Below are 25,126 nucleotides of genomic sequence, written 5' to 3' on the forward strand. Positions count from 1 at the left end.
ATCAGTATAAAAGCAAATCCTTTACCATTTTGTTTTTCAAGTAAACTTACTGAGGTGAGTAGATCATTTGTCCCTTTGATGTCAACATCTGCTTTCTTAATGGCTTTTTCTGCTGCACTCTGAGCTCTTTCTGCTTCTCCTAGAGCTTCCTTTACCATATCGGCTGTGGCCTTAACATCTGTTGCGCTTTTGCTGAGGTCAGAGAGGAAAATATTCTAATTGGCAACATCCCATTTTTTTTAGATTCTTATAAATTGTGGCTAAAATCTCAGTGTGCATTATTTCAGATGCTCTGAAGTAAAATGGTGGAAAGAAAGGACCCTCCAAAGACCGTTACTGCAAGATATTTAGGCCCATATATACCAAGTGGTGTTATGCCATAAGACAATGGAAGACACCTTATGGTCCATTGACCTGACCAGGCTGTAGGGCAGGGGTGGCCAACTCCAGTCTTCAAGGTCTGGACACCAACAGGTCAGGTTTTCAGGATATCCCTGCTTAAACACAGTTGGCTCAGTCTTCTGGAGCTGAAGAGTTGCACTGCTTATTACATATGGGCCAATGGTACTAAAATAACGTATTGCAAGCAGCAAGTGCATTTAATATTTGCGCCAATTTAAAACAAGTAACTCCAACATTCCAAGTGAAAATGTTGACGTAAAAAAATGGTAGCGGACAAGAACGAGTTGTGCGGCGTGAAATAGAGGTGAAAAAACTTTTAATAGACGACAATATACATAAAGCGGCAGGCAAAGAAGTCCCCTAACGCGTTTCACACCAAAGGTGCTTTGTTACCATTTGACAAAGCTCCTTTGGTGTGAAACACGTTAGGGGACTTCTTTGCCAGCCGTTGTATGTATATTTTAGTTAATTCAAGTTGTTTCCTCTCTATTTCACGTCTCGCAACCCGATCTTGTAGTATTCCGCTACCATTTTTTACTTCTATATTTTCAGGAGCACACACACCAAAAAGTTTCGGACACAGTGCACCACGAGGAGATCGCATCAGACTCAGTGACCGTGAGTGCTTTACAAGTTTTGCATGTGGTTACCGGTCAACATCAGGGGCTTTTGAGGGAGGGGTTAGAGCCGTTGACTCGCCTCACCAGCGGAGTCCCACCTATCTTCCCTCTCCCTCACACCGGAGACGCTCGTGGCACCTCGCATCCAATCGGCCATACCCTGACAATATGCACACAATTCATTTTTATGCTCCTCCAGACCACGGGATCCAACTACAGCCATTTGAATTTCTTATATACATAGAGACACTCTAAGATGGCACAGGCTACAGGATTTGTCCTATCCACTTACCATCATTTCAAGTGACAGTGATCACAATTGTACTTTCCTAGATTCGAAAATAAGTAGAACGTTTCTCTACTCTTATACAACACCTCCACAGAAACTCTCAGGTAAAGGGGATTAAAACAGAAACAAGTTCCTACCTCGCTTTCTTTGCTTCATCTAAAAGAGCCTCTGCTTTTTCAATATCGTCAGCACTCTGTGCGAGGATGATCTCCACGTCAGAAAGGCTTTGCACACGGTCCCGGATATCATCAGTCAGAGCCTGGAGTTGCTCTGGGGTGGTCGGCATTTTCATTTTCAGAACTTCACTGGCAACTGCTTCAATGCTATCCAGGTCAGCCCCATCCTCTGTATAAATAAGACAAGAGAAGGCCCGAATAAATGCCGCTGCAACGCCGCTTTGCGACACTGGAGAAGAGTTTAGCTCTCTCTATTCTCCATCACAGGGAAGCAGCTTCAAAGCAAACTGTAGAAGAGTCTATGACAACAGTAAGACACCATCTGCAGTTGGTGATTAACGGTCCACAAGCAAAGATTGTAACCAAGCTAACTGATTTCAGTATTTTAACTAATGAAATGCTTACAATTACTGATGCTTCAGACATAATGGTTCTCTAGTTTAAAGAAGCCCAACGCTCAGCTAAAAACCTAAATATGGCTTAGTGGGTGCACCTAAGGGAAGGTTTAAGCAAAACGAATACCCACAGAGGAGGTGGAGGACAAAGTCCCTTACTCAGTGTACAACCACTAAAATACCATAACAGTTGCTACAGATATCACCGTGAATAGGTCAAAATGCTTATAGAATAGACACAGTTATGGTGGTAGCTGTGATAAAATAGTATGGGGCCTATGCTATAAGCCACCATTAAAAATAAGTACCGTATATAAATTCGCTGGCCTTTTAAATCGCCAGTTTTTTTAGCGTTGCTATCACGGTATTTAGAAAGCCTTGATTACCTGTAATAGCAAAATTCACAAAACTGACGACTAGCCAGCAACATGATCGCCTCTCTGAAAAGGCCTCACCAGGCGATTTCTTTCAGCTGCAGAGAGCCACGCCTCTCCCTGCGCATATCTCACCAGCGATCAAAAGTTTTTACTATAAATTTTTATACTAGTGTAGATGAGCAGGGGGTCTCCGTAGCAGAACCGCGTTGATTTCAGGTCCGGGGACCCCCTGCTTCCCGAGATACAGGTCCCATTAAGGGGTGCTGGTATCTCCTATGCATTTAAATGTCTCGCACCATGTGACCGTGGGATTTAAATCCATAGGATATACTGGCACCCCATAACGGGGCCTGTATCTCGTTAAGCAGGGGGTCCCCGGACCTCAAATCAACAAGGTTCTGCTCCGGAGAGCCTCTGCTACAATACGGTAGTATTAACATTAAAAACATTTTTAAAAATTGTTACCGTAGCGCAGAGATGGGCAACCAATTTTTCAATGTAGCCACAGGTGTGGCGAATTAGATGTGAAAATAGCCACACCATGTAAGAATTTAGGTATTATGTTGCGCATGCGAAAATTTAAAACACATTGTTTAAACAAGTTTATTGAAAACATGAACACTTTGACTACTCAGTAACAACTGCGTCAGACGCAAATGATGAAAACACACACACACACACACACACGGTGGGGTGGTATGTTATTTATATATTCTCGGTCACCCCCACCCCCCTCATCTCATTCCCTCCCAAATCCATGATCAGGGGCACAGCCAGGACGTGACTGGGTACATAACAAAGATACAAGCAGCCATTGCCAGCTGCCCGCACGCAGCCACACACACGCCCAGCCAGCCAGCCACACACACACACACCCAGCCAGCCACACAAACGTCCAGCCAGCCACACACACGCCCAGCCAGCCACACACGCCATGCCCAGCCAGCGACACACGCCCAGCCAGCCACACACGCCCAGCCACGCACACGCACACCCAGCCACACATACACACACACAGCCACACATACCCACCCAGCCCTTTATCTCCCCCCTGCACCCTTCATCTCCCCTCAGAACCCTTCATCTCCCCCCTGCACCCTTCATCTCCCCTCAGCACCCTTCATCTCCCCCCTGCACCCTTCATCTCCCCTCGGCACCCTTCATCTCCCCTCGGCACCCTTCATCTCCCGGCACCCTTCATCTCCCCTCGGCACCCTTCATCTCCCCTCGGCACCCTTCATCTCCCCTCGGCACCCTTCATCTCCCCTCGGCACCCATCTCCCCTCATCTCCCCCCAGCACCCTTGAAAGCACCCATCCCCCCCCCAATGCCTACCAGATCGCGGCAGCAGTGGTGGCGAGCGGGCAGTGGTGGCAGGCAGTGGTGACGGGTGGCAGTGGTGGCGGGCGGCCGTCAGCACGTCACGCTGGAGCGTGCTCGGGGGGGGGGGGAGCGCGTCATGGAGCGGCCTCGCAGGGGAGGGAGCGCGCGTCACGCGCCTGCTGGAGCGGGCTGGGGTGTTGGAGGGAGAGAAGCGCGTCACACCACTGGAGCGCGCTCCTTACCACGGAAGGGGAAAGGGGGGGGGGTTGAGTGTCCCGGCGGCCCTCTTCGCCACAGTTTTACAGCCAATTCGCCACAAGTGGCGAATGGCGACAGGGTTGCCCACCCTGGCCGTAGCGGCTATCCGCTATGCTAATGAAGCTGTTTAATGACATTTTTACTAATACTATGCGGGAGCAGGGTGTCTCCTGAGATGAACCGCATTGATTTCAGCCTCAGGGACCCCCTGTTTCCCAAGTTACAGACCTTGGTATTTAAATTCCCTGGTCACATGACACGGACAATTTAAAAATGGCGGCGGTACCGGCACCCGATGCCCCATACCAGGGTCTGTAACTCAGGAAGCAGGGGGTTTCCTGCAAAAACGTGGTTGATCACTGACCACAGATGAAAATGTCGTTTATTAATCAATGCTGTTTTAACAGCCAAAATCTTCAGGATAAATCATGGATTTCCAACAATGTATTAATACTCTTTTTTACCCATTCACAGGTATATCTGCAGCAATTACTATGGGACTTTGTCCTCCACCCCCTCTGCGGGTATTTTTTTTGCGTCAGACATAATGGGTAACTACTCAAGTAAGACTAACCCTTTACATTCCAGAACGGCTGACAAACACATTATAGAGGCCACTCTGGCAGTGAAAGAGGTTAACCAAGTTGACCATTTATGAAGGTAGAGTGTCACTGTATCATAGTACAACAAAGTCAACCTAAAATATGTCAAACATTCTGACCTGACTGAAAGTGGGACTTTTCCCCCTCTCTCTTTTCTTATGCACTGTAGTTGATTTCCCCTTTTGAAGCATGTGGGGGGAGAAAACGCTAAAAATGAGACGGTTTTAGGACACCGTCAATAAGAGACCCACGATAAGAGAACTCATTGTGTCTACAATGGTTTTATTTGCCAACACAAATAAAAATGACAGAGATACATTCTGCCTATAAACTGAGGCTACAGTATGAACAGAGCCTACAGTATGCATTCCTGTTAAACTCTTGTTATAAACCATTAGCAGAGACCACCAGGGCCATCTTAACAACATTAGGGGCCCTCGGGCAAAGCAGTGCACGGGGCCCTGCCTACACAATCACTCACACGAATAAAAAATGTCAATTAACGATTTGTTAACGAATAGTTAATATCCCCTGAATATCTAGTTTACAATTTATTCTGACATCTTACTGTTACAGTGTTAAACTTTTACAATACCTCACAAGAGAAACATCACTTTGCAAGCTATAACTGGAGTACAGTGAAAAAGTCAACCTGTACCCCCTTTTTTATCTGAAGAAATATCACAATAAAGACAGTCACTGGTATATACTTCTAACCTATGCAGACTGTTGCTCCCAGCCTCCCACGCGCTCACTAGCAGCAGCAGGCACCGGAAGTGCTGCACTGCTAGGCTGCGAGCGGTTGTGACGCGAGCCAGGGTGCCGGGCGGGCGTAGAGCGAGCGGAGCCGGGGTGCCAGGCGCCGCGGCGGGGGGAGAGCGAGCCCTCCTAGCTAGACTTAGAATGGAGATTTTACATTTTGGGCATTGGTGGGTAGGGTTGCCAGATGGCTTGTCCAAAAATACTGGACACAATGTAAAAGTTGCAACGCCCCCAATACATATATATATATATATATATATATTTTAAAAAAAACACGCTCCCGAATACATATAAAATATACCCCTACCACCCCCATATATATTAAATATACCCCTACCACCCCCATATATATTAAATATACCCCTACCACCCCCATATATATTAAATATACCCCCAGCGCCCCAATATATATACATATATATATTTTATCTCCCCCACCACCCCAATACATATAAAATATACCTCTACCACCCAAATACATATAAAATATGCCCCCACCACCCCAAAACATATAAAATATGCCCCCACCACCCCAATACATTATAAAATATACCCCCACCACCCCCATATATATTAAATATACTCCTACCACCCCAATACATATAAAATATAAACAAAGAAAAAAGAAAAATAAAGTGCGCCAAATAAGGTGTAAGTATGAACATAGGCTATAAATGAATAAATATAAAACAAATTGATATAAAAAACAAAAAACAAAAAACATGTGACATGAACCAGTCCGGAGCGTATAGGGTCTAGCTAAATGGGTATAATAATTGTGTAATAAAACCACAACCCAATTAATGACGCAGCTTCATAAAACAGGGAACCGAGTGCCATTGTATAGCAGCTCCATCTGCACAGTTTTTATTTTATACCACATATTTTTTGTTATTTACATTGGAATTTTTCTGTTGTCCTGGAGATTGATCCCAGGGACACGTTTTATAATAAAGGTGTTTAGTTTGACCACTGCCCCGTTTTGATTGTGCTTCTAACTTTCTTTTTCTTACATATAAAATATACCCTCACCTCCCCCCCTTACTTTATCTCCTGCAGGACGCAGACAGCACAGGAACATGTCTCTGGCCCGCCGGGGTGTGGGCTCCGCCCCCGCTGTCCTCTGGTTGGCTGTCCTCTCCTCCAATCAGGGACAGCACACCAGCCCTCCTTGCTCTGCCCAGCCTCCGCCCGCCTTCCCAATGTAAACCAATGTATTTATGTACTAAAAGCAGTGAGAATACGGAAAGTCCTTACGCATTAAGAACTCCCTAATTTGCTTGATGAGATTTCTTAAGTCTTCATTGCTTCGGTCAACTTTTTCCTTTGTGGCGTTTGCTTTGTTTAAGACACCGTGTGCACTCTGCTTTGCTTCCTCTGCTCTTAACTTCGATTCTGCTACCTGTAAAACAAGAGGTTAGTGGAGTTCTTTCAATAGCAAGGATCTGAAGAGCTACACAAAACCTTCAGTACCATTGAGACAACGTGGTTACCTCTTATTTTGCACTTTTAGTGTAATTTGTCACAATATACTGTATTACTGTGCTGGACTTATAAAGTTATGCTTTTTTTCCCCCTAAAATGCTTATGCTGTAGCAAGCACATTCTCAATTCAGTATTTACACGGCAGTTATCACAAAGGATGACATTTTATCTTCAACTGAAGTGTGGTCCATGCAGAACGTTTCCCTCAGATATTAGCCATGTTATGGGGTGGGAAAACGTAAAGATGCCTCTAAACCAACTTAGAATTTACGCCTCTTCATGTGGGCCACCTATATTTCAAGCCAAGTCATAGCGCGTACGTCAACACACTCGAAGGACTGTGATAGGACCAGATTAAGGGCTTAGAGCACCATTTTAGAAATGCTATGCAGAGAAAATGAATTGTAATGGCTTTAATAAGAATATTTGTTTTATCCTCAGGGAGCACCGCTCACCAAACTGTAAACCATTTTAATGGAAGACTGAGCCAGATGCTGCATTAGTTTGCCTTATATCAACAACTTTAAATATTACACTGCCTTTAATGGTTTCTCCGTTTACCAAAATGTAAGGAGTGTACGATTTTAGTTTGTCCTCAGACTGCCAGTCTCACTGATACAAAGGGACATGGTAGAACCCTACACAGACTCTTCTGCACACCTAATGAAAAGGTAAATGTGATGTTATGATATGTTCAGGTATGTTATACCACATCATTTACCATTTTAGAGAGTTCCTCCACTTCTGCCAGCGCACTCAGAATCTCCCTGTCAAAGTTCATGGCCGTTTGCCAAGCACTGTGTGCCACAGTAACCAAACCATCACAGTCAGGACCTCCACATTTCCTCTTGCCATCCTCCGTCTTGCAGCCTAGACCTCCACATTGTGACACTTCACATGACACACCGGCAGGTGTTCCACAAGTCTACAAAATGGGAATGTGGTAAAGTAAATAACACATTTTATTTCAATGTAAGAAAGTGGAATGGTTTTGCTTTAGGTTAATTACCCTCCCTATTTTAAATAGGATATGGGCAAGTAAACCTGTGCAATGCGTTGCCCACATCACTGGCACGGAAAGGAATACCTGGACTAGGAATTGGGTTTTACTTGGGGCTACTTAACTAATGGGCTCCTAAGATTTACATTTTGAGCACATTTCAGCAATGTAGTGATAGCACATTCAGCAGTGGTAGTTTTCTCAATTTTCCTTCATATATACATATACACATACACACACACACACACAGTTAAAAAATGTAATTCCAATCTAAACATTAACAGCTAAACCAAATAAAAGATTTCAAGTCAATAGTTAAGGTTTACGTCTCTTTCACATACAGTTAAATATTTACTGTATTAGGAAAAAGCTAGTTGCCAGAATTTTTTTTGAAGTTTGGACACAGCTGACAGAAAGTTCATGTTAGGAATTGTTTTGCATTTTTTTTGTAGAGAATAACGGTCTTACATGTTATTGCCTGCATAGTAACAAAAACAGGAGTGGCTCAGTGAGTAAAGACTCCGTAAATATTGACGCTGCTCCTTGTGACCTTCGGCAAGTCAGTTTATCTTCCCAAAAACATGGATTGTAAGCTTATCTGGGCAGGGACTGGGTCTGTGAGTTCTTAAAAGTGATATTAATCTAGCTGCCATATTAATCTAGCTGCCACTCAATGGAGTTTAAGTATGAGGACACATATGATGAGGTCACCCTACATATGTACCTGCTTCCTCCAGCAGGTCTATCAGATTGAAGCAACAAGTGCTTCTTATTTTTATTTGCCATCTAATAATTCTAATAGTATTACTTGTAAGCACATTCACATGTCTCAGACAGGTCTGCAACACTTCTTTTCAACATTATCTCTTGGCGTACAATGCTTCCACTGCAGCCAGGGATTTTGGGAAAATATATGCAAATGAGCACTCACAGTGAGGCACCTTTTGCTTCCTGTCGATTTTAACATGGACCACCAAACGCTTATGCATTACACAACTTTTCAGCACAGCCTGGGTTAAAGAAGTGCAGAGCCAGTAAACCTGCTCACAGGCAGATTTTTTAAGATTTTGGGTCTCACCAGTGTGAGGATGACTATACCTGCTTCGCAATGTGAATTTGGAATACGTTTCAACCACAAATTATATGTTATTAGCTACAAAGACACGTGTTTGAGTGCAGAATTCAGCCCCATTTCAGAAGAAAATGTGAACTTTTGGTAACTGTAAACAATATAATTCAGATCTAAGGCACGCACATACTTCATAGGGTCTGAAAAAAGACTAATTACTACTTATGGAAATAAAATATCACTGAACTGAATACCAAAAAATTGCAACTTCCATTAAATAATACTATTCTGTGATTGCTTTGTATCTATAAGGCATCTCAGTGTGGCATGTTAAATACAGATAGAGGTGAATATTAAACATTACACTTGACATTACCAGTTGGTATAGAGAACAAGAGGTATTTCTCCTTGTATGTTATCGTCACAATTCCTGTAAATGGCTTTCCTGTGGCTTGTATGATCTCCGAGCACACCTAACATAACACCTAACATAATATTATAAATAGGACTCTGAAGCCAGAGACCGTTATTACAAGCACTTTACCTTTTCAGACACAGCTGAAAGATCCAAACTTTGGACATTGCCAGCGAGTTCATCCAAGAGTCGAGACTGCTCCTCTTGCTCTTTCCTGAACTGAGACTCTTTTTTGTTTATTAGGTCTTCCACTTCCTCCCGCGTAGCAGCTGAGTGTTCAAGAATGTTATCTGGGTTAACAGCGGAGGCATTGACCTTCTTTTCTGCCTCGAGAGACATCTGGAAATATTTGTCGATGCTGTCCAGAGCTCCTACAAAACAAACCATGGAACTTGTTTGATCTTTACATGCCAAATACCACATTGCAGACCATTGTTTACTCACCATAACTTTGTGTCTGGTTATACCCACCATCAGCTTAACATTGCATAGCCAGTAACCATCCTCATACTGGTGTGACAATAGCTGTCTGTCAGTAGGGTTAATGACAATGTACGACTTAACACACATTCCCAGCTAGCTCAAACTCCCACACCCACCACATCACAAATATATATTTATGTCAAAAAGAGTGCTACTGGGCGTGGCAAATGTATACAACAAAAGACAGGGGTGCCCAATGCTACATCCAATTGACAAAACAAACGTAATAAGTATAACGTTTGAATACTTCAATAATAATATTTACTTGGTTATTTAGTTAAACCCTTTGGCCAAAGCGTCATAAGACTGCATACCAACGTCAAGGTATAACCAATAATGCAGGTCCTACACTACACTGTGAACCATTTCCTTTTACCTCTGTATGAGGGGAAAGAATCATAGTAGATTCTGTTCTTGCAGCAAAGTGAAAAGACTTCCCAAATTAAAAAGGTGAGGTGGAGTGAGCTCTGGGGGGAGGTGCCACCTACTTCCATACAACTGTTACCAGTCAGAAATTGATTAACACATTCCCAGCTAGCTCAAACTCCTACACCCACCACATCATGAATATATATTTATGTCAAAAAGAGTGCTACTGGGCGTGGCAAATGTTTACAACAAAAAAAAGACAGGGGTGCGTAATGCTACATCCCATTGACAAAACATATAAAGTAATAAGTATACGTGATGCTTAAAAATAAAATTTTTATGAATTACACTATTTAACTAGAAGGGGGTTTACACAATGGTTAAAACTTTAGCGTACACCTATTCTGCAACATTCGCATTTGACAATCATGGTTTCACCCAAATAAAATTAGAGGAATAAGTTACTGTGTTAAATATTTTAGTATCTACTTCTGTCATTTGTGTTATTTATGCTCATACCTAATTATTCTAGTGTTTGTTTTACTAAACCTTTCCTCATATTGTGTGTTGGAGACACACACGGCCCGAGTATGGTTCTCTCCTCCTTCAAACTGATGCCACCTACCTCGGACGTCAGAAATTTTCATATACTCTAGTTGCACTCCAAGTTCTTTAAGTGCTTTTTGAACGTTCTCTGCATCTGACTGGAGAGCATTAAGTTTTTCTGTGTCGTTGCCATTAATGTTTGATAGTTTCTGATCCACTTCAGCAATCTTTTTTGAAACCTCCAATTTCAGTTTCCTAAAACAAGAACAATATTGCCAGATGTTAGCCGCTTTAGTGGTATAGTGTACAAAATAATACATTATCATTGATGGGCATTAAAGTCCAGGGAGAATCTGCTATCTAGAGCAGGGTGTAAAATGTGTCTGTGCCCGCTCTCCCACCCTGCTCGCGTTCGCCCCCCCTCCCCCTTACCTTTTCTCCGGCATTTTCTGACGTCACAACATAATTCGAGGCATCGACAAGGTAAGGGACTTAGAGGCCTTATACGCTACATTAAATTTAAATGTTGTGGGAAAGAGTGCAGGGCCTCTGTAAGCATCCCCCCTCAGAAAATGTCCCCCAGTTTTTACACTCCTGATCTAGAGACAAGCTTCATTATGCATCTTTATTTTCCTGTAGGCCGTGAGCCAGACTACAGAAACAAAACAACTGATCTATACGATACCAATATAAAGATTCAAATCATGCGCACATGATTAGGGCTGAAGGAGAAGCTCAGTGAGTAAAGACACTGAATCTGTCAACACAGAACCTAGTTCGATTCCCGTTGTCAGCTCCATGTGACCTTTGGCAAGGTCACTTTATCTCCCCAAAAACAGAGATTGTTAACTCATCTGGGCAGGGACTGTGTCTGTAAAAATTCCTATGTGCTGTGTACCGTGCACTGTGCTGTAATTGTGGAGCATTTTGAGTCATATTAGGAGAAAAACTTTATACAAAATAAAGTTATTATTGTACCTTTTCTGCTCGCTCTGAAATTCATAGTTATCAGATCCCTTCTGTTCTACACTATAATCTGTTTTATTGTAAAGCAAATATGATATCGCATACATTATGACCGACCCTTTATTTATTTCAATGTGTATTTTTGTCATATTGGATGTAGTGTTGGACTTTTCTGTCTTTGTTTGACACACACACACACACACACACACACACACACACACACACACACACACACAATGTGGTGTGTTTTGGGGTTTCTTGAGTTTGCCGGGATTTTGTGTGTTTATTAACTTTTGTTTCCAGCTGGTCTCAGCTGTTTGTAGGTTAGTGGCCCCTCCCCCCACAGGGTTTAAGCTCGCCCCTCCCCACTTTCAAAGTTAGCAGGTCTTTTTCATTTTACTGGGTTTGGACAGATCCAATGGGGTAAGTCTCCATCCAAATAGAGGTAAATGAGAATTTTAATCAGTAGTGTTAGGGCCTGCTAATGGTCATGCCTTGATGTGGTTTGCAGGCTTATAACGCTTTGGCGAAAGGGTTTAACTAGATGACCCTTTTCAAAGAGAATATATAGGTATTTCACTGTGTATTTTTGTCATATTGGATGTAGCGTTGGGCTTTTCTGTCTTTTGTTCTATTCTACACTCCATCACACTTGAAATTGCCCAAAATCGACAATAAATCCTTTGTGAGCTACTAGGATTTGACAATTACCATGTATTAATTCAACACTAAAAACTTACCTCATATCCCTGGTAAATCTCCAAAAATGAAAGAATATAGTGCTGGCAAATTACATCCCAAGCCTGTATTAATAGCTATTTGAGCAACATATTAAAGGCTGGACCAATAGGTGAATCCACTTACTTTCCTTATGTTCATAATAGTAAAAAATGTATCTGTGCTATTCATCAACTTTTACATTCAATTATCAATACACATCTTAATTTTAAATTGGTCTCACTTGTGACAAGGTGGCTGTGTGTCAAAACGTTTTAGATTTTACGGTAGTGTCTACTCAAGTCTTCTCTCCGACACACGTCACAACTTTTCCTACAATGTAAACCTGTACAAGACCGGTAAACGTGGAAGGGGGGAAAAAAAAAAAAGATGGTTAGTTTTTACTTACTCTGCCTCTTCAAAAAGATTGTCAATGTTTTTAAGTGGCTGGGCAGCAGGATTCTGAGAGATAATGTTCTTAATTTCATCCAGTTTTTCCTGCACTCTATTGATGGTCTGCTGGTACGGTCCAACAACACCGGTGATTTTCATAGCACTGGCACGGTCTAGGAGGGCGCTAGTTTTGTTGGACAGCTCTTTGATGATCACATCCCATAGTGCAAAACACTCGTGACAAGGGGCGCAATTTGGGAAAATGCCAGAATAGCCACGTGCACATTTGTCACAACGGACTCCTTCAAACCCCACATTGCAAATGCAATGGCCAGTACCACGATCACACTGCGGTGACTGAATGCCTCTGGAGTCACAATTGCAAGCTGAGGGGGAAAGGGATTAGAAAAAGAAAATGAAATATATAACTACGAGTATTATAACTAAAATGTCACATTAACTTATGTATCATTGCTTGCACCTTTAAAAGATGTTTTTTTGCATCATTGTATCATTGTTCCATATGAAAGCTTTTTGTTTGGACAAGCGTAAGACTCAGAGAGATGTAGTTAAAGGTGTATGCTGTTAAGATTTAATGAATAAAGGGGCTTGTCCACGGTCACTGTGAGTGACTGCATGGAAATTACAAAGAGACCATCATTAGCTGTATGAAGAAACATTTGTAGCCGTGTTGGTCCTTTCTTCCATGTAGTAACAAAGGAGGGTGTAGGTGGTATGGTACCTTTTATTGGACCAACAAGTAGATATGTTGCAATCTTACGAACTGCTCAGGGTTCTTCATCGTGTTACCCTGAGAGGCGCGCAAGGCCTATAATATAGTGCGCTACCGTGCGCATCAATATTTGGCTGCGTCAGCCAGCCATTTCTATACTAGGGATGCGCGCGTGCACAGCCGTGAGTGGGGGAGCGGCAGACCAGGGAAAATACAATCAAATTGTATTTTCGCGCTGCTGCCACGCCGTGAGCCAATCACAGCGCAGCCTAACGCTGTGACGTCAGCGTCACGCCCCCTAGCCACGCGCGCACTATATTAACTAAACGCGCATTCACAACGCCGGGCTCGCGTACTATAGAACAAGCCTAAGATTGCAGCACATCAACTACTTCTTGGTCCAATAAAAGGTATCATACCCCCTACTCCCTTTCCCTCTTTTGTTACTACAATTTGGAGGAAGGAGGCTTCTAAAATGTGATACATTGAGTTCATCACCTTTCCTTTGCACTCTTACAAACGACTACGAGTTCAAATTTACAAAATGCAAATGATGGTAAAAGAAAACAGAATTTACAAAACCAAGTCGCTGTGTACACTGCAAGACGAGCACCCGTGATGTCTCATTTACTTGCATGAGAAACTACCAGACCAGCGAGGAATTTTTCCATTTACGCTGCCTTCAAACCACCTATCAGACAGGAAACCAGGATGAAGGCAATCACGAGTCTTAATGATGGATGTGAAGAACAAAACCTGCCTGAGGACTTGGTGCCATAAAACTCAAAGTGACAACCTGATTGTTAGCAAGAATACACATTCCTGCAGAACACACAAGTCTGATAAGGTCTTTCAGAACAGTACTGTGTGGTGTTGAAAAATACAAGAGGTCAATTAGACGTAACATTTTTTTTTTTAGAAAAACTTAAGGAAATGTACAGAATATTAGTTAATATTTGGGTAAAATTTGTTTTTTTACATTTAAGCACTGATCTAAATAAATGCCGGGACAATAATGTCTTATCCCTATGTAACCTTTTTTTTTTTTTATAGTTCTATCAAATGGTAATCTTTGGTATTGTATTGTATGTCTATTTCTATAGCGCCAAAAGTGTACTCAGCGCTTCACAAAGAATACAGTACAGGGAATTATAATTATACAATAAGTGCAGCAAAATCAGACAATAGGAAAGGAAATCCCTGCCCGAAGAGCTTACAATCTAAGAGGTTTAATGGGAAATTTACAGAGAGACAGCAGGTAAGGGAGTAAGTGCTGTAACAAACTTTCTTATCTGAAAATAAATTAGGACATCTTTATTGTAATCGGTTTTGAAAGGATTATTTTATTGGGTGCCCAGGTTGAGAACTACATGCAAACCAATTGAAGAGTAGAGCTAGTTTACAGCTCCACAACTTGACAGAATAGGTCCTTTCTCTGCAGAACAAAAGCTCAAAAAGATCTGTACACAACACCCAAAGTGATTAGAATCTCTTACAGGGACTTTGTATGGGGAACATTCCCTCAAGCAAACAACAAAGCCCTGTGGAATGAGGGTCACTTAACTCTTTTCAGATAAGGATCAGGACTGGGAATGAGTCACCTAATGTAATGGCCATTAAGGAGCACAAAGAAAGGAATGCTGAGCCCAAATTAAACACGGGCAATCTTTGATCTTGAGAAGACCCTTTAATTACCCTCCCTTATTTATTCTAGACGGGAAACCAGCACTTGTTGAACAAAGCAAACGTGAGATTAAAAAAAAAAAAAAACTATTTGCATGGATGGATAAACCATTGAATACCAAAAGTGTAGTAGACCTGTAGTGATGTTTTCTGTGATATTCCATTTTAATCGAAATAGGATGTCAGAGGACAAAGATACGTTGTCACATTTCCTAGGCTCCAAGATGGCATTAATATGTTGCCTTGCCTATGAGAAACGTTTAAAATATGATTATATTTTTATTTAATCTTAAACTCCATCATGGAAAGGATGTTGGCATTTTTGTAGACTATCCGCCCACGCTTCAATAATCAAAAGAAAATAGGCTTATTATTAAGTGAACAGCCAAGACTTTGTTCACATTTGGCATGCCTCTTTCGACCACACTTTACTAATGAATTATCCATTCAGCAATGTGTAGGGTATAAACAATACACAATGGCTTGAATTATGAACTAAAGTACAAAATCAGAATAAGATGTATGCATTCAACTAGTTAATGTTCTATATATGCAGCAAATATGCTCCAAATAAAGTTTACTCTCTCTAGACTTTGGCTGTTTAAACATGTTTGTAGCTGTAACTTGATAAGCTGTCAACTGTATTTTGTACCCAGGACATACTTCAAAAACAAGAGTTAACTCTCAATGTATTTTTCCTGGTAAAATGTTGTATAAATAAATGAAAAGAAAGTTTATGAAAGCAGCATCACCACTTTCTTGGGCAAGTTTTGGAAATTTACATTGGTCAAATATTCTAAGGGGGGGAAAAAGTATTTTAAAAGGACTACTTTAACCGTTAGTGAAAGAATACCAGCTCCCTTGTCGCTTCAAAAGATAGTCTACCCCAATGCATTTGTATGGAAAGCAGTAAGGAGCGGTTCAGTTTGTGATTTTTAGAAGGGACGTGCAGAGCAGTTGCAAAAAATAAATTAAGGCTATTGAGCCATTTGAGTTAAGGAAGATTTATGAGAAAGGTGTTTCGTTTTAGGCTCTCTTCCTTAATCCACTCTATCAATGATGAAATATACCACTTACTACAGGAGCAAAGACCTAATGAGATAAACAGACAGTCTTTGATCTTCGACTACAAAAGCAGTCAAAACCATTGCTGAAAAAAGATCTAAAAATGCCATAATAATCTATGGACAAAACCTTGTTTTAATAATAGTTTTTATAAATTGCGTGATTTCCCATGACTCTTTGAGAATGAAGGATTCAAGATTTCTGTGACCAAACTGCATTTGGAGGTATACTTGTAAGAAGAACACCTATACATTATTCTATTTACATGTATGCCTAATCTTTCTTTCTCCTGTGAAGTCACATTGCAACCTTCAATGACATTGAAGTACTTGAAAATATACAACTCCTCTCATCAGAATTTAGACAGGCATAAGGAGGTGGCTATACCCGGAATTCTACAATGGACAACAACATGCAATTTAACTGTAAAACTGTCTCCAACCAAGTACTAATCTTTTTAGATTTACAGCAAGCATAGCATATGAAATTACTGTCCAAAGAGCAAGGCACCAAAATATACAAAAAGCTATTATCCTAACTATTTAGATTATTCTAAAATAATATATTTTAGGGCCAAATTTATTGCAGATCATTCAAATATCCATATTTTTTATATTGTTAGATTGCAAGATGTAATTTTGGGGCAGAGACTCCTTTCCCGAGATTTACCTTTATGTACTATTCCCTTATCCCTAATTGTATTGTTCCTCCCTGTACTAGGACATCTACAAGATCTCTGAAAAGCACTGCTAAAAATCTAATTATCTCTACGATTTGCAACATTGGATGACAACCCTTTACAAAGCACCTCAATCAAGTGAGTGACCATTTTTTTTTTAAAAAAAGGTCTCCCTTTTTTTCATACACCGAAAGAAACAAGGAACAACGCGCAATGTATATTACAATATCATACAGACTATAAATTAAACAATGAGAAACGACTGGTCTTTAGAAACTCAGCCAAAAAGTATTGGGTAAATACCAAACTCTCAAAATATCCAAGACAATACAACATATGGAAGCACGGACTGGGGTATGCATGAGAAACTGCAAACTGCTATTTATACAGAAAGAATCTCTGTGTACGCTATGAAAATAACGAGCTCTTACGGTTATATGCATGTTGATGTATGCCTCATGCCAGATTGCAGAGATTCCATGTAGCACCTTTTACATTTTCCCCAAGGAAGTTAAACATGACAACATGATGATCAATAAAATATTGTTTACCTTGGCATTCAACATCTGGATTACCCCAGAAAAGCTCCTGGCATTCACTGCAATTCCGCCCACCGAAACCAGCCATGCACTGACACTGACCGGTGAACTGTAACAAGAAACCATGGGAACTGCTACATACTGTGGCTTTGAAATACATAATCCATTATAACGTATATACTCCAAACCAGCGCAAACTGGGGGGGCACGCCCCTCAAGGGGGGCGCGAGACTAACTGCGGGGGCGCGGGGTTTACAGAGACCCCGCGCTCTTCCTGAAGGCACTTAAATTAAGTGCTGGGGGGAGCTGCAAGGCCTCTGTAAACCTTACTTACTGTTGTTCAGCCGGCATCTGGATACGCGTCGGTATGGCAACGTGAAGTCATGACGCCGAGAACCACGGTAAGCAGGAGGGAGGCGCGCGGAGAGCAGGACAGCCGGCAGGGGGGTGCAGGGGAAAAAGATTGCGCTCCCCTGCTCCAGACACTGCTTTGGTTTAGAGTGATCATTTTATAAAGCACGTATAGATATACTGTACACACACCTCATTACAAGACGTCCCCAGAGAACGAGCAGCATCACAACCACACTGTTCACATCCAGTTCCACTCGCTAACTTCCAGGTATTTGGTGCACAACGATCGCAGCTCTGCCCAATGACCTTAGGAAGACACGGGCACTGGCCGCTTGTCCTGTTACAGTGGCAATCTACTTCTCCCTGGCAATGATCCTGTTCCGTTCCCAGGTAATTGCAGACGCACTCTGAAATGAGAAAAAGCCAGGATACAGTGTATTTAGCAAGATTATAAAAAAAACACATACAGAAAGCACACCAACACAAAACAAACATAACCCCACAGCGGGGAAAACACCACGGTAGAATGGAATACATATTTCTAGCACCCTGGTCCTCCATGCTGCCGAGGTAAGCATCTAGGAAAGCAGGGGATCCCCGTGGCTGAAAAAAACGTGGTTCAGCTCTGGAGACCCCCTGCTTCAAACCTATTTTTTTTTTTTTTTTTTTTTAAAGAAAACCGGTCTCCAGGAGTGCTGCTTTAAGCCTTTATCTGCTAGAGGCACGTAAAGCATTTCTTTGCAGTGTGTTTGTAACCTCTCATGAAGTGGATGCTCTGCCCTAAACTTCTTCAGAATGTTTGGAGAGAATCATGTCAACAATTACTTTTTCAAAAGGTCAGAGTGACTGGAAATACTGGGAAGAATGAAATAACACACACAGACACACAGACACACAGACACACAGACACACAGACACACAGACACACAGACACACAGACACACAGACACACGTGCTAAGCTTAAAGACCCCTGTGGTCCATTGACTTGAATAAACTAGAAGGTGCACCTTTAGGAGCGTCTTGGCACTTTCCCCTCCCCTAAAACAGCCTACACCGTCTGTAGTCACATGCAAATCTAGACTATAGATCCTCAACAGTAGCTTGGAGGAAAGCATTGCCTGGAGACACAGGAAATGAGCACGATCTCCTGATAATAAGAAACAGGAAATGCAAAGATAAACACTAAAGCCTACTCTAGTAAAATGATGCTGAGGGAAATCCCGGCTTTATGGAACAGGAATGTCACAAATGGATTATTTATCTTCCACTATTGAGAGTGACACTGACAATGATAGAGGTTAGCGTACAACAACAAAAATTATGTAAGTGTGAGATGTAGCTCTGTCTACCATGGCTCCAGGAAAAATTGCTGTCAGCAGAAGGTCAAAGGTTCAAATCCTGAGAAAGTAAAAACCAAGCCTTTCATGTTGTGTTTTTTTAGTGTAGTCAAATGAGCATGGTATACACACACACACACACACACACACACACACACACACACACACTATTAAATAAGCAGATAAAACCAAAATACAATTGGCCAATATTTCAATGTTAATAACTATTTGTAAAACCTTAAAGAAAAATATATACAATGTATTATTAAATAGTTTTACTATAAAAGGTGTTTTGCGTTATTTTTTTTTTAACTTTTTGAGGTCTACGACTAACAGTTATATAAATCCTTTTATACTTAAGGCGTGTAATATAGTCCACGCGCATGCGCTACTGTGCTCGCGTCAATTATAATTGCAGGGTATGAGCCCACAGTTGCTATACTTCAGACAGGCGCGCGCACGGCCGTGAGCGGTGGTGCGGCAGACCAGGGAAAATACAATAAAATTGTATTTTCGCGCTGAAGCCACGCTGCGAACCAATCACAGCGCGGCCTAACGCTGTGACGTCAGTGTCACGCCCCCTAACCGCACGTGTAACAGCTTGCACCCTAGCAGCTAAATGCGCACGCCAGACGCGCATCCGCACGCACAACAGCGAGGACTATATTACACACCTAAGGGTTGAATATACAGTTTGCCGTTATAATATATAAAATCACACCGTCCAAATCTCCCGGTGTAGAGTTTTCACATCTTGGCTTGAATATAATACGAATACTGGGCATACAAAAAAAAATAAAATAAACGTCCTTACTTCTACAATCCTGCTGAACTGCGTTGCCGTAATAACCCAACTGACACTGGTGACAGTTTTCACCCTCCGTGTGATGCAGACACTTCAGACACAATCCTGAATGTTTATCACAAGCGTGTACATCAGACATGTCTATGTTGTTGTTACACTGGCATCGCTGGCAGACGCCACCGTTCTCTTCAGGGTTTCCAAAGAAACCGGCAGCACATTCATCACACCGGCTTCCTACAGGATTGAAACAAAAGCAATGAGGGCATTTCCTTACATCACCCATTTATAGTGAGGGGTGCAGTTGATTGTAAACCTCATTACCAGATATCTGGAGCAGTACACAATAATATAATCATTTAGCACAATTTACACCTGGACACAACCAGGGCACGCAGTAAGAACTATTATATAACCAGTATGTTGGCTTTGGAGAAGTTGCCATGAGAAACTATTTGGTAAAACATTGGATTCAGTGGCCATGGGGGGGTGTGACGGTATGGGTAATTATGGCTGCTGTTAATAAAGGTTAAGTCTGCCATTACTCCTGTCAGTAATACATTGGTATTGTATTATATGTTATGTATATACAGTATGTATGTCTTTGCTTGGTTCCAGCACCTCAGGAATCAGGGGTTAATATGTTTGCAGGAGAATTGTTGCAACTTGGTCTGTGACCTTTCCCTGCATCCTTGTTATGTTGCATTTCTACCCACCAATCAGGGCCTGGGCATGACCCTGAGTGTTGCAATATTATGTTTTAAGTGTATAAAAAGGTGGGAGGAAGACCCCTAGGATGCAGAGCCTGCAGAGAGTTAGGCCGAGTTCAGGGTGGCTGCTACGCGACGTTCGCGCACTTGCGTGCTCGCACACGTCCGTCGCAAGTTCGGGTTGTTCAGTGGGAGTGTTCAAACTGAAAACTCCACCGGCGGCAAAGTGCAGTGTTGACACTGCTACATTTTGCCGCTACAACCCGAAATTATATTTGGGACGGCAGTCGCGTCACGTGAGCTGGTTCAGCGAACCAGCACTGTGACACGTTCGCCCCGCCCCCAAACGCTGCGACCCAACTCCTGCAGCCTGGGCACAGATCGCCGGGCTTCAGGAGCACGCGGGGGAGTTGCGCACGAACGCAAGCGTCCGTAGCAGCCACCCTGAACTTGGCCTTACAGATGTTGTTGCTGTGACAGGGAGAAACTGCAGTGTTGGTCTCAGGCCTGAAAACTAGTCCTGAAGGCACTGGGCAAGAAAAGAGAACAGGTGAAATCTCTGCATGGAGGGTCCTGCAACTAGGTATGCAGAGTATCCCCCAGTTTCCCTAGGTGGGTATGTGTGTTTGTATAGTTGTGGATATACTTTTCCAATAAATAAATGTTATAAACTCTCGTGTTCTGCCTGGCGATATTGATCTCCGGTATTAGTCCTGTTCTCCCATGTCAGGGAGCAGCTATTCTGTTTAAATCAATCAATCACTTTGATGCAAGGGTGCAGAGAAGTTCAGTATTGGTTTTCGGCAATATGCCTTTGCATTTTAAAGGCTACTTATACAATTAAGAAGGTTATGTAAACTATGTAGGTACTTGATCCTCAAAATATTAAATGGAGAATGCAACTTTATTTACATTTGACTGCGTTTAGTTTATTTCACATATACAAGTACCTGACACTACAGTATGTATGCAGAGGTTGACAGATCAGACATCTGCCCCACTGTGGGTAGAATGCAGCACCTACAATTTCATCCTGTGACATCTTGGCTCTGATACAAATATTTCTGCAATTTTTCCTTATTGGCTTTCATGTGATTTATGAGGTGAAAGAAACTTGTTTTATTAAGCACTTGACAAAAGGCAGTTATCAAGATTTCTTAAAGTATATGTCCATATCAAATATGAAATGAAAGGAAATGTCAATCCAGCCATTTCAGTTGGTGTTTGCTTATTTTTGCTTTTTGCCTTATCCAACTTTTTGATTTTTTTCAAGAAAGTGGAAGAGAAAGGATTACTTGACAAGTTATGAATTTAATAGGACCTGTTGAAAATTAGTTATTACCTTTCACACTCCTGCTGTACTGCACCAATTAGTTATTAGAATAGCCAGTGGTTGACAAATCAACAAAAAATCTACTCGCCACACAAAAAAATCTACTCGCCACCTAGTACCAAACGTGTGCTGCTTGGGCCAATATTTACTCGCCCGGAGGTTAAATCCACTCGCCCGGGGCGAGCAAATGTATAGGTTTGTCGAACACTGAGAATAGCTATTTATAAGGAACATCAAACTAAACTCAGACCATTGTTAAACTAATACTTTGTTTCTACTGTACATGGACATCCCTATATATGTGTACATGCTTACCCGAGTATCCTAAGTTACAAGAACAAACAACTTGCAAGGTTGCAGGGTCTTTGTAACATCCGCTGGCAAACTGCCGCTCACTTCCTGGACCATCTGGACAATTGCAAGGTCTGCAGTGATCTCCTGACCCCAGCCTGGAGTCCCCATAATAGCCAGAGACACATCTAAAAGGGAAGCATGTAGAGATGCCCCACTTAGCAATAGTTGGAGGTGCAATAAAGCCAAACCACACATTCTCTAGCACCGGAACAGTTGTTTCACGATATATATTTATTTTAAGACTGCACATTTACAGCCAAAAGAGCGACTGCAAAAAGAGCAATAATAAAAACATACGTGGAATACAATGCTGACTGTTTCTGTTTGGAGCACAAAACTAAAGAAAGAATGCAGCAGAAACTCCGTCCGTCACAAGGGCTGAGAGACGACGCAGTTGATAAAGGCAACGATTTCCAGGAAAGGTTTGCAAAAAAATGCTTTCACCTGATATAAAATTCAAAACCGAGAACTACTGGAGAGCAATGTTCAGGAATGAAAAACTACCAAGCAGTTACTGCCCAACCTAATACAGGAAATTAAAAAGGATGTCAATAAGAAATAAGATGCAAGTACAAAAATAAAGCATAGCATTGTGTGGCTTAAAAAAAAACCCTGAATATAACCTGTAAAGTAGCACAGTCCTGTAATAAATAAACTGTTATCTCTATACAGGTTGAAGGATTTACAGTGGAGAGTACTACCACCAGAATGTCAAAATAATATATTTCTTCCATTTGAATGTGTTATTAAACAAAGTTGATTACCTTTCACAACTGTAACCTTCAGTGTGATCCTTACAGTTCATGCACTCTCCTGTAAGTGGATTACAGTAATCAGCATGTCCATTGCACTGGCACGGCTGACAGCTGGGGAATCCCCAGTAACCAGCGAGGCACCCGTCACACTGTCGTCCAAAAGCTCCATGAATACATGGGCACTGACCAGTCACAGGGTGGCAGAAAGAATGAGAGGATCCCTTCACATCACACTCACAAGCTGAAAACACATACAGGGATATATATAATACATCGCAATGATGAAGCAGTTTTAAATATACATTTGACCAATCAGAACCCTGTGTGAAGGTGCATTCCCCGTTAGGGGGTCATTCACGTTTTCAGGGGTTCACTGTGTTTTCCATATTCCTGTAGGGTGCAGACTTACTATGTGTTCCACTGTATTATTGATGAAACCAAACACCTTAATTGTAAAGGTAACATGTTGTAGTAACGGAATATTTAATGTCAGCTTCACTAGAATTTTTATAAATGTAACTAGTAAAGCTTTAGAACACCTTGGAAATGGATTGTATGACTTTCCTTGTGAAATCAATGTTTGATAACCTTTCCACTAAACAGAAGTAGTGGTCTACCTCGAAGTGAGCTCATTCACTCCAATTTCCTTCCCATCTTAAGTTTTGCTACCACAATGAAAAATAAATATTAGTAATAAATCAGTCTAGGCAGCATTAACATCATTGAATAATGCACCTTAGATTCGTCATAGGTCGAAAACATTTAGAAAATGAAGACAGCACAGAAAACAGCGCTCCTGATCCATATTATGCCTTATTCATTCCATACGCAAGAAATCCATATGTACATAAGCACAGGTATGAACAAAATAAAATAACTGGATGGAGTTAAAAAAAGAACGTACGTCTGCATCCGTTGGGTCCAAAGCCATAAGTTCCAGGAGCACATTTGTCACAGTTTCTTCCAACCACGTTTGGCCGACACTGGCAGTGTCCACCATTCGGGTCACACACAGAGCTTAAGGAGCCTTGAGGATCGCAATGACATTCTGGACAGTAAAATAAAATATGATAAAAATACATAGCAACAAACAAATCTCCAAACCAAAATCGACATTTTATATATCAATTGTGTATTTTTCAAATATGTAAATATTTTGTCAGGAAGAAGATGGCGAGATAAAACAGCCTATTATTACAAGCATCTCTATAACTTATCAGAGCTCTCCCGTTGCAGCACTTCTGTTTACAGATGCTTTAATAACACAGGGGGAAACCATTTACAGTTTCAATATAGATCATCACCCAAATCAGTGGTTCAGAAGAATGGATACAGTACATCAAGGTATCTTATCCTGATATGCTTTATCCTCTTTGAGTCCCAGATTTGGTTGATGTATGATTATTTATGACTGATATGCCCACGACAGTCTATTGCTTTACACATTTGAGAATGTGCCTACAGTGATTGACATTTGATTATAGATAGATATAGATACACACAAAGCCAGAGAGAGGGGGGGGGGGGAAGAGAGAGCTTCAATATGGCCGCACTCACTTCTGGGTGCCTTACAAGGCATATTCCGTGTACGGTAAAAAAAAATATTGTTACAATGTCAGATCGCAAAAGTGATCAAAATATCAGCACAACAAGGTATGTGTAAAGTGTTTATTGTGCCATACAACAACAGCCTGACATTTTGGTCCCCAGAGGAACCTTCTTCAGGGGTTTATATAAACATACGTAAAAGAGACACGCATACCCAGTGCTCCCTTGTGTAAGAGAGCAGAAATGCTGAAGAGGAAGTTCTTGCAGACGTCAGTGACAGGGGTTTTCACAACACTATGGCTATTCTCCAGACATCTGTATCTTTGGAACGTTTGCCAGGCAGTGTTTGTGGTGACATCACCTCCTGTGCCTCCCATGTTAAATATGTCAAAGGACTTGACATGAGGCAACAAAACAATCTGTACAAACAGGGTCACAGCTTTACTTAGCATAGGAGATAGGCATAGATTATATAATTAGTATGCACAGCTAATTCAAGTACATATGATTTTCCAGCTAGAGGCAATGACATACATTGAAAATGCTAATGTTGTGTAGCAAATGATCACATGTAGTAGACGGACAG

The 25,126-nt window shown here is 41.7% G+C and overlaps 1 protein-coding gene across 1 annotated transcript in view; it reads right to left on the bottom strand.

Annotated features, from left to right (window-relative positions):
* LAMB1 (laminin subunit beta 1) overlaps window positions 1-25,126 on the bottom strand; it is a 58,089-nt gene that overhangs the window by 7,054 nt on the left and 25,909 nt on the right. Inside the window, exons 18-31 of the mRNA XM_075599733.1 lie at window positions 24,755-24,959; window positions 23,897-24,040; window positions 23,002-23,233; window positions 22,199-22,362; window positions 19,853-20,077; window positions 17,890-18,107; window positions 17,359-17,455; window positions 12,664-13,033; window positions 10,651-10,826; window positions 9,303-9,544; window positions 7,411-7,614; window positions 6,462-6,606; window positions 1,449-1,656; window positions 51-192 (exon numbers count right to left, since the gene is read on the bottom strand). Coding sequence (XP_075455848.1) covers window positions 51-192; window positions 1,449-1,656; window positions 6,462-6,606; window positions 7,411-7,614; window positions 9,303-9,544; window positions 10,651-10,826; window positions 12,664-13,033; window positions 17,359-17,455; window positions 17,890-18,107; window positions 19,853-20,077; window positions 22,199-22,362; window positions 23,002-23,233; window positions 23,897-24,040; window positions 24,755-24,959 — 2,772 coding nt within the window. The remainder of the gene's footprint in view (window positions 1-50; window positions 193-1,448; window positions 1,657-6,461; window positions 6,607-7,410; window positions 7,615-9,302; window positions 9,545-10,650; window positions 10,827-12,663; window positions 13,034-17,358; window positions 17,456-17,889; window positions 18,108-19,852; window positions 20,078-22,198; window positions 22,363-23,001; window positions 23,234-23,896; window positions 24,041-24,754; window positions 24,960-25,126) is intronic.

Source organism: Ascaphus truei, chromosome 5, assembly GCF_040206685.1.
Source record: "Ascaphus truei isolate aAscTru1 chromosome 5, aAscTru1.hap1, whole genome shotgun sequence".
Lineage (NCBI taxonomy): Eukaryota > Metazoa > Chordata > Amphibia > Anura > Ascaphidae > Ascaphus > Ascaphus truei.